Source organism: Euprymna scolopes, chromosome 23 (assembly GCF_053919585.1).
Source record: "Euprymna scolopes isolate OS-2025 chromosome 23, ASM5391958v1, whole genome shotgun sequence".
Lineage (NCBI taxonomy): Eukaryota > Metazoa > Mollusca > Cephalopoda > Sepiida > Sepiolidae > Euprymna > Euprymna scolopes.
Window position 1 is genome coordinate 103959640 of NC_136504.1, and position 10582 is coordinate 103970221.

General features: G+C 35.0%; 1 protein-coding gene across 1 annotated transcript in view; it reads left to right on the forward strand.

The window, feature by feature from the left end:
• Positions 1-10582, forward strand: part of LOC145246099 (uncharacterized) — a 10687-nt gene extending 105 nt beyond the window's left edge. Inside the window, exon 2 of the mRNA XM_080107941.1 lies at positions 5177-10582. Coding sequence (XP_079964067.1) covers positions 5992-7053 — 1062 coding nt within the window. The 5' untranslated portion in view covers positions 5177-5991 and the 3' untranslated portion in view covers positions 7054-10582. The remainder of the gene's footprint in view (positions 1-5176) is intronic.

Here is a 10582-nt window from a genome sequence, read left to right on the forward strand (position 1 = left end):
TTTATTTTAAGTTTTTTTTTTTTTTTCGTTTTTTTTTTGTTATAGAGGTGCGTTCGAAACGTGAAATTTAATAGAGTACATTATCGAAGGAATGGTCTTTAATAGGATAATACAGCAAAATTAATTTAATATATAAGTAAATAAACATCAAATACATTTTGAAATGTAATGAAATAAACCTAATAAAATAACGAGAAAAAATTTGTTTTAATTAACTTGTTTTAAAAGTTATTCTTTTTACGCTAATTTTATTTATCAAGCGAAATTATCCCAGTTTTTTTTTTTAATTTACTTTTTTTATAAATTGTGTATAAGTACTGACGTCTCATTCGGTCTACATTAACGTGTACGATTCTTAATAATTACATATTAATATATTTTTCACGTGTGCATCTAAACATCACATTTGTTTTACTTAGAGAAGAGTTCTGTCCGTGCAAGGAAATAGTGAACACTGAACAGTATCCTCTTTTTTTCAATTCTAAGATGGACTTTTAAATTTGCTTGAAAATATTAAACTGCACAAGTGTTTATATTTTTGTCAGTTTTTTCCTTTTTGAAAAACATCGATTTTTTACGGTTTTGTATTTTATTTATTTTTGACAACAACCGTCGTAAATTATCTACTTGTTACTTGTTTTTTTTTCTTCTTTTTTGTTGATTTTTAGCATTGCGATAAATAATGATATTAATCAAAATTATCAACTCTCGAATACCAAGTCAATAAGGAAGATTTTTAATCTATTTTTTATATTGTGATAAATCCAATAATGATATTAATTAAAATTACGAGGGGCGTGCAATAAATAATGCCCCTGGCCCACTTCCCATAGCTGGAGAGCGACGAAACTTGGCACAGTTATTAGTCTTTCTCTACATAGGAACCACCCAGAGTTATGCATTACTCCCATCGTTTGATGCAGCTCTGGAGATCGTTTTTGTAGAACACAGGTTAGTCCACCAACCACGACATAACTTCAGAAATCAAGGCTGCATCATCTGAGAAACGCTTTCCTTTAAAAAAACAACTTCATATCTGGGAAAAGGTGAAAGTCAGAGGGTGCAAGGTCAGGAGAGTAGGGAGGATGGGGAAAGATTTCATAACCACATGCCCGTGCTTCTGATCTGGCGACATGCGAGTTGAGGACCAGAGCATTGTCCTGTAGGAGGAGGGTACCTTAGCTGATCTTGCCCCGCCTCTTGATTTTGATAGCTTCCCTTAATTTCCTCAAAAGTGAAGCATAATGGGCTCCTGTAATTGTAGTACCTTTTTTCCAGAAAATCTGTCATCACTACTCTGTCATGGTCCCAGAAGACTTTGAGCATGACCTTCAGCCTCTGTCCCATCGATGAAATGTTGCATCCCTCTGCCTGTTCTACAAGTACTTTAATGGTGAATGCTCTAACGAACTGCAAGCACTTGTGCCCCCTCGACATAAATATCCCCGACAAACCCGACAAGCATGTAAATCCCACTCCTTCACAGTAGAGATCCCTAGATGCAAGAGAGCCTTTTACTCCAGTAGTTTCTTCCCCAGAACAGCTAGACTTTGGAATTCCCTTCCAGGTCCCTGCTTCCCTGACTGTACTGACATGCAGAAGTTCAAGTGCAACGTGAACCGACATCTTGCTGCCCAATTTCCTACACAGTACCCCTGATGCTTTTGTCCCTGATAGTAGCCCCCTACAACAAAGTGGCAATGTGCCTTGTTTGGAGTGAAAATGTAATTAAAAAAAAAGAAAAAAAATGGTTCCACTGCATTGACTGGGCTTTGGTCTCTGGATCATAGTGATGGACTCGGGTTTCATCCTGTGTAATCAGTCTTTTGAAAAACTTTGACTCATCTTCTTGGCACATCTCCAAATTCATCCCTGAGCACTCGACATGTTCTTGCTTCTGGAATGGTGTGAGCAACCTGGAAATCCATCTGGCAGACACCTTATGCATATGCAAATGGTCATGAATGATAGTTTCCACAGACCCTGTACTAATCTTGACATCTTGGGCTATTTACCGAATAGTAATGCGCCGATCTTCCAAAATGGCAGCCTCAACTTGACGGACAGATGCCTCATTAATAGCAGAAGGGAAGCGACCAGGTCTGTGAGCTGTTTTCACAGACTTCCGGCTATGTTTGAATTCACGATGCCAGCGTTTTACAAGGTCATATGATGGGGCATTATCACCATAAGTTTCTTTCATTTCATCAAAAGTCTCCTGTGGTGTGCGTCCTTTTAAATACAATAACGGGATCACTGCTCGACATTCAACAGACTTCATTTCACACCTGACTCAGTTCAAACACCTGTAAAACAGAAGTCAGAATTAGTTCAAAGCTGTAATTTGCTACATAACTCATAGAGATATAAATCATTGCACATGCAAAATTTCAGCTAGATCAGACAAATGGAAGTGGATAAGGGGCATTACTTATTGCATGCCCCTCGTATCAGTTCTCAAATACCAATTCAATAAAGAATTTTTTTAATCTATTTTTTATATTGTGATAAATCCAATAATGATATTAGTATTATCAGCTCTCAAATACTAATTCAATAAAGGTTTCTTAATCTATTTTTTATATTGCTATAAATCCAATAATGATATTATTAAACACAAGTTATAAGCTCTCAAATACTTATTATATAAAGTTTTTTTTATATCCAATAATGATATTATTTAATATTATCAGCTCTCAAATACCAGTTCAATAAATAAGGTTTTTAAATATACTTTTATTGGCATTAATCTGTTATAATCACATAATCTGCTGCACACACATAAAAAAATCCGAACAATACTTGACAGCTTCAGCTGCCACCTAACAGCCATAGCATGCACAAGAGACTGTGCACTAGATGCAGCAAGAGGCTTATACATATTTTTCATTCAGCACAGAGATATTAAGTGTTACATCATCTAATCGTGGCACACTTCACAAACGAGGCATATAAATTGTTCTGTGAACTAACTTTCATCCAGCAGGAACTGCACTGGCCATGATGGCTCCAAAGTTTGGGAAACACTGAGAGGCAGCATCGCACAATAAAAAATGTATTAGTCATGCTGTGTGAGGACCAAGGTTGTGAATGGGCAGACATGCGGGAATTGATTATATTCTTGATGCCTGCCACGATCTGCAGCGCAAAGCGTCTCCCCACATTTTGCCATTTCTGGCCAAAACCTGGATGTAGGGCTTCCAGGGATAACAGATAGAGACATTAAAACAAATACTCCCCTCAGCCTATTGAATGCAGGCAAATGCTTTACTAAGATAAGTACACAATAGAGTGGATTTTGTACGCTATGATGCAACCACGAATATGACAGTCGTATAAGCCACCTATGCTTCATTGATCCCATACAGGTTGGCTACAAAATCTTATAATATCACACAAAGTCTGCAATATTGTATAATTTTCATCACCCTTGGAGTGGGGCATTTGATGTTGTAAAGTCGAACGATTCTGTTTTGCAGATTCAAGACTAAAATGAAATTCAAGACTAAAATAGAAATTAAGAATGGGTCGAAGTCCATGTACGTAGCATCATTTCATAAATGGGTCACCGGAATTATTATTCTTTGCCATCCATTCCAGATACAAGCACAATTTTCTTTTTTTTTTTAGTTGGATCACCTATAACCTCTATTTTTTATTTCTCATGTTTAATCGTATTATATGTATCATTATATAGTTTATTCAAAACTAATAAATCGTACAGAAAAGGTTTATTGAAGCAAAATTCGAAAATCGAAATATTGAATTTCAATTAAAATTAATAATATCTACTTGTATGTCATGTCAAATAATAAATATATTCAAAATTATGAAAAATGATTAGGTAGGAAAAGGTTTTCCGAGACAATTAGGTACAATTGAAGTTTTGTTTAATTAGTGTAAGGTTTCAAAAAATGTTTACTGACTCTGATACAAATGAAACTGTCTGCCTTTACCAGCCTCTGTCTAGAAATGACAGTGACCACAGTGGATTTCATTTCAATTCGGTCTGACACTGGTCATGATCGAAAGATGCAGAGAAAGCCAGTGGCAACCAGTAAAAGAAAACTAACCACCTCAAATTCATATCAGAGCAGTCCAATGGAGATTCATACTAATCATGCTCTCCAGTTCCTAATATATGCTGGAAAATACAATGACAGGCAAGGTCAAGCAGTAAATACTAGAATTCACATCAGTACAACTACCAGTGACCATCAATCCTTGCCTAAGGTATCTAGTGACAGCTTATCTATGCCAGTGCTCGACAGTTAAAGGCGGACTAATTTAGTAGCATTCCAATAGTGGCTGACTGATCATGACTGTCCACGAGTTTCAGTTGCAAAGGCAGCAAGTGTCCACCAGTAAACGCCATTACACATAAGGAATCGCCAGGAACCAGCACTAATCGCCAGTAACCACCAGTTCAATCAGAGCCAGAAGTTTCTGATAGCTGCCAGTACCAGACAATTCCCGACAGTAGAAGACAAATGATTTCATTATGGCCACAGTTAAGGATGCCAGCTATTTTCCAGGTCCAGCAATGGCCTTCCCTAACAGCTCTAGTTTAATTTGTTTTGGAGGGGGGAGCCTTTACCGAATATGTGCTGGTGTTGTGTCATGCCTCTACCATGCAACGCTGGTACACACGTCCTTCTATTAATGTAATAATCAACATACCTTCATGAATGCTTACATCATTTCCAAGTTTTTTCTAAGATTTCCTATGCAACTAAATATTACCTGATTTCTATTCGCAATTCTCACAGATAAAAGGAAATTAGCCTTTAAAATGTTGAAAATTATTTCTGTTTTTGTCAACGAGTATTTAGAACAAATGCTTCTAATTTACACAAGCAATGTGTCGGTTGTAATATATTTTTAAAATAAGAAATATATTTTGATTTTATGCATTTCCAATAACTTTAAAGATAAAATAGCTTTATATTGGAAGCTAAATGTAAATGGTTTAATGTTGAACTAATTGAAAGGTATCAAAGAAAAGTGTTCATGAAAAGTGTAACTTTTACAAAAAAATAAAACATTACATTAACAAAATGTTTCTTACGAAATTTTCATACAGAAATAATGTAAGTAATTAGAAGTAACCATTTACCCTGTATTTTTAACTATAAATGTCGTTCTGTTAATATAATCTTTTCGTTCTTATTTACAGGGATAGACTCATAAAATTGTTTTCCCATTCAGCACAGAAGAGAGAAACGTTGTTTATCGGTTTTAATAAAAGGGCTGCTTTATTTTTTTGTGAAAAACATGATACTATTTAAGAAATTTAAAATACCTATATAAATACACATAAGGAAAATGTATATTTTTTAATTCAGTTGATTTGTATTCTGTGCAAAGTAAATTTTAGAAACTGTACGTCTCTACCCCACACTGAAGGTACATTGTTATAGCTGTAAAAATATTTTTCTTACATTAAAATGTAACATACACTGGAGAGAAAGCTTATCCTTGTCAGATTTGCGAGTCTATATTTAAAAAGGATTCAGCCATACGTACACACACAGAAGAAAAGGTTTCCAATTTGTGGATCTACTTTTTCTGAGAGTGAGACTGAGAAGGGACATGCTTAACCTACACAAAAGAAAAAATCTTACTTGTGTAACCTTTGTTGATCTGCATTTGCATACAGTTTCCATTTAAAAACACACAAACACTAACAGCTGAATGGGAAAAGATAACAAAATATCAGGATATAAAAATAATCTAAAAACGAATGGTCTGCAAAAGAAATAAACATTATACCGGTTGTGATTGGAGCAACTAGCTTAATAAAAAAGAATCTTCATAAATACTTAGAAAGAATCCCTGGAAGACCAAGTTGTAACGAAATACAAATAGCAGCCATAAAAGGAAAAGCATCTATTCTTAAAAAAGCCCTTGGATATGAATTTAAATCATAACAGAATCAAGTGTTAGCTTCAAACGGGAGCCCCTTGATTTCTTAAAACTTACTGAAATAAAATGAATAAAAAAAGAGAGAAACCTTATTTTTGTCAAATTTGTGGATCTTCATTTAAAGAAAGTACTCAGCTAAAAAAACACATCCAAACACACACTGGTGAGAAGCCATTTCCTTGTCAAGATTGTGGAACTGCATTTCCAAGTAGTTATTATCTAAAAATCCACATGCGAAAACACACAGGACAGAAACCATATTTTTGTCAAGTTTGTGGATCTGCATTTTCACAAAATTCTTCTCTAAAAAAACATATGCAAACACACACTGGAGACAAACCATTTTCTTGTGATTTTTGCGGGTCTGCATTTTCACAGAGTTCTCATTTAAAAAACCACATGAAAACACACACGGGTGAGAAACCATATGTTTGTGAAGTTTGTGGATCTGCATTTTCAGTGAGATCTAGTCTACGAAAACATATGTTAACACACACGGGAGAAAAACCTTATTCTTGTCAAGTTTGTGGATCTGCATTTTCTCAAAGATCTTACCTAAAATATCACATGCTAACACATACGGGACAAAAGCCTTATACTTGTCAAGTTTGTAAATCTGCATTTTCACATGATTCTTCCCTGAAAAATCATATGCGAACACACACGGGCGAGAAACCATACCCTTGTGACGTTTGTGGATCTGTATTTTCACAAAATTCTACTCTAAGAAATCATATGCGAACACACACGGGCGAGAAACCATATTCTTGTTATGTTTGTGGATCTGCATTTTCACACAAATCTTCCCTTAATAATCATATGCGAACACACACAGGCGAGAAACCATATTCTTGTTACGTTTGTGGATCTGCATTTTCGCATGATTCTTCCCTAAAAAGTCATATTCGAACACACACGGGCGAGAAACCATATTCTTGTCATGTTTGTGGATCTGCATTTTCACAGAATTCTTCTCTAAAAATTCATATGCGAACGCACACTGGAGAGAAACCGTTTTATTGTCAGGTTTGTGGACTTGCATTTTCACAAAAATCACATTTAAAAAGGCACAGGCAAACCCATACAGAACAAAAAAGCGACCATAATAGAGGTCAGTGTAATCAATAATACAGGCTTAACAGAGCTGAGAGAATAAAGATAACAAAGTATCAATGACTTATGTATGATATGAAACGAAATTGGAAATTAAAAGACGTTTCAATTATACCAGTCATTATAGGAGTAACTGGGCTTATGAAAAAGAACTTTAAAAAGTACATAGCAAGCATACACGGTGAACCAAGTGCAAGTGAAATACAAACGATTGCACTGAAAGAGACGGCTAGAATCCTGAAAAGATCTCTTGGTTTGACTCACTAAAATAGGAGTAAATGTCAGACATCTGGTTGGATGTCCTACCCCCTAGAAGAAAAAGTTTAAGATAAATGAATAGAAAAAAAACGAGGATACTAAAAAGAGCTCTCAGCTGGTTTAAATAAAAAGCAGGGCAATGTTGTCTGATGGTCTGGCTGCCATATACCCAACGTTACAATCTGCAAAGGAAGAAAATAAAATAAATAAAAAAAAGAAACCAATAACAAAGAACAGAAACCTGGAGGGAAATCTTCTATTCATGTAACCTCTCAAAAATATAAAATTTTAAAAAACGAGTGTTCAATGAGGAAGAACTAAAATACATAAGAAAGGAAGTAACAGCTGTACTTATCACACTGGTTAACCCACTAGAGAAACCTATTTTTCATCCCACCGAACTGAATGAGACTGCAAATGTGAGCCTGCAACATCATCACCAAAGATCAGTGCAACATTTGTTGGTAACTACTCAAGAGATAGCCCTTAAAACGGAAATTTCAGCAGAGATGCATAACTCCATGTCAGGAATCCAAACACTATGAAGGAATCTCCCAAGATAATATTATTTTTTTTAATATTTAGATTTATTTATGCATTTATTTTTCATGGATGACCTTAAGTTGTATGCTAGCTCGGATAATAAGTTATGCCATCTCTTAAAAGTTGTTCACATTTTTTCCAATGATACCAAAATGAAATTCGGGCTAGATTAGCATGCTAAATGTACTCTGAAAGCTGGCAAGAGGCTATCCACTGAAAACATACAGCTCGATGAGAGTAGTAAAATCAGAGAACTGGATGAACAGAAACAATATAAATACCTCAGCATTGATGAAAATGAGTCCATCCAGCATTCAAAGATGAGAAAAAAGCTAAGCCAAGAATATTTATGCAGAGTAAGAGAAATTTGTAAAACTCAAATCACTAACAAAAATAAAGTTATGGCCATTAACCAACTTGCAATGCCAGTGCTTACATATAGTTTTGGCATTGTTGACTGGTCTTAGAATGATATAAATTGGCTTGACACAAAGACAAGGAAAATGTTAAACTTGTACTTAGTTATTTATCGAAACCAGTGACTGCTTTGACTCTCGGAAGTCAACTATCAGCACAAAGCTACAATTGTCAGCATAGGCCAGTACATATGTTTCTCTAACCTGAACCTGATGAAAATTAAAGACCATAATGAGAACTGAGCAAGTAGTATAACATCCATAACACAATTTGCCACTCATTTTGGAAAGGACTGCCTCACAAATTATGTAGAGGACCCAAATAGGCCTGCCACTGACATAGCCCATAAAGGTCGTAAAAAAGACACTATCCAGTTCCATAGTATTAAAACAGAAGAATGGGCCAACCACAAACGGGCAAAATACCTACCGGCTGAACTATCCAAAGAGTATATCGATAATGATGGTTTTTTGGACTGGCTCAAAAGAGGATCCCTCCATTACGATCAAGAGAGGTTGATATTGGCTGCACAAGACCAGGGTCTCATGACGAATACCTTCAAAAAGATGAGTGATCTAAGCAATAAAAATAAATGCAGCTTCTGCAACACTGAAGTTGAGAGTGTGGGCCACCTGATCTCTAGTTGCAAAGTCTTACTTGGAGATGGTTATTATATAGGTTGCCATAACGGAGTTTGCAAATACCTTCATTAGAAAATATGTAAGAAACAAAACGTTCAGTGTAGTAAAAAATCCTGGGAACATATACTCGAGTGAACACTTAAGAATGACACATACACCATTCACTATGACTAGATACCGAAACATATCTAGAAAATGCAGTCGTTTAACCAGATATAGTGATTTGGGACTGAGCGATTAAAAAGTGACCATAATAGAGGTCAGTGTGCTCCACGATACAGTGCTTAACAGAGCTGAGGGGGAAAAGATAACAAAGTATCAAGGTCTTATGTATGATATGAAACTAAATTGGAAATTAAGAGGTTTCAATTATACCAATCATTATAGGAGCAACTGGACTTATGAAACAGAACTTAAAAAGTACTTAGCAAATATACCCGGTGAACCAAGTGCAAGTGAGATACAAACGATTGCACTGAAAAGGACGGCTAGAATCCTAAAAAGATCTCTTGGTTGGACTCACTAAATTAGTGACATTTGGTTGGATGTCCTACCCCTAGAAGAAAAAGATGAAGAAAAAGGAAAAAAAGAGTAACTGTATGTTTGTACTACACAAACAATAATTAATGCTTTATCCGGTTGTAACTGTTAAGGAAATAAGTAAGACCTGTCTCACCATTGTAGATAACTTTCATACCAAAGGCAATATTCTGTCTCAGTATCACCTCTTAAGTATTCACTGTATTTATAGTCGATATTCATTTTTCAGGTATTCTCCTCTGAAGAATACCTGAAAAGTAGCAAATTGTTTGTGAGTGATGATTCGATAATGAAAAACCCTCTGATCGTTCACAAAATCAGTTGAGAAGATTGTAGGACACAGCGGAATAACTGGAGCATGGAATGGATTGAAAGTGAAATGTCTTAAGAGGGCGTTTCTTACTCCTTTCTTCACGCAACTTGTCAAGTATTTGGAACAAAACCGAGGAAAATAACTAAAACTGCAACAAAAATAGCCTGAAAAACTTGATACAACACAAGGCTTTCAAGAATAGAAGCCTTGATGTAAAGCAATAAATGACACTGAATTTCCTGATGAGGTATTTAAAGGTTCCTTGAACTGTCTCAAGGGAGGAACCCTCAGGCTTCTTGTCCATTTTATTTCAATGTAACATTTCTATCGTTTTGTTTAACCATATTCTAATATATAGGACGCTCCTGCGAACTTCTCTTGCAAGCCTTTAATACAGTAATATGAGTTATGAAATGATCTTGTGGATACCAGTTATAAGATTCATTAAGTCTATGTGAAACTGATTGTAGCAATGATTTAACTTTTTATATTTTTTATTGTTTTAAGATAATGAAATATGGTCAATGCCGGATATTTTGAACGCCATATCACCTCCATTACAAATTTGTGTAGATAATATGTATCAAAAGTATCTTCAACAATTTATTCTTGCTTATTAAGTAATAACAGGTTCTTTTAATTTTCATCCATTGTAATCTTTCTTGTATATTTTCTCAACAATATTATTTTAATAAAACTGCTTTGTATAAATCTTATTTTCGAATATTACCCAATTGCCATTGTTTATTTCAGCTTATCTAATTGTAAACTTTTGTTTTGTTTTCATATGAATAAACTACATTATAGTGTTTTTTTATGGTTTCCAATCAAA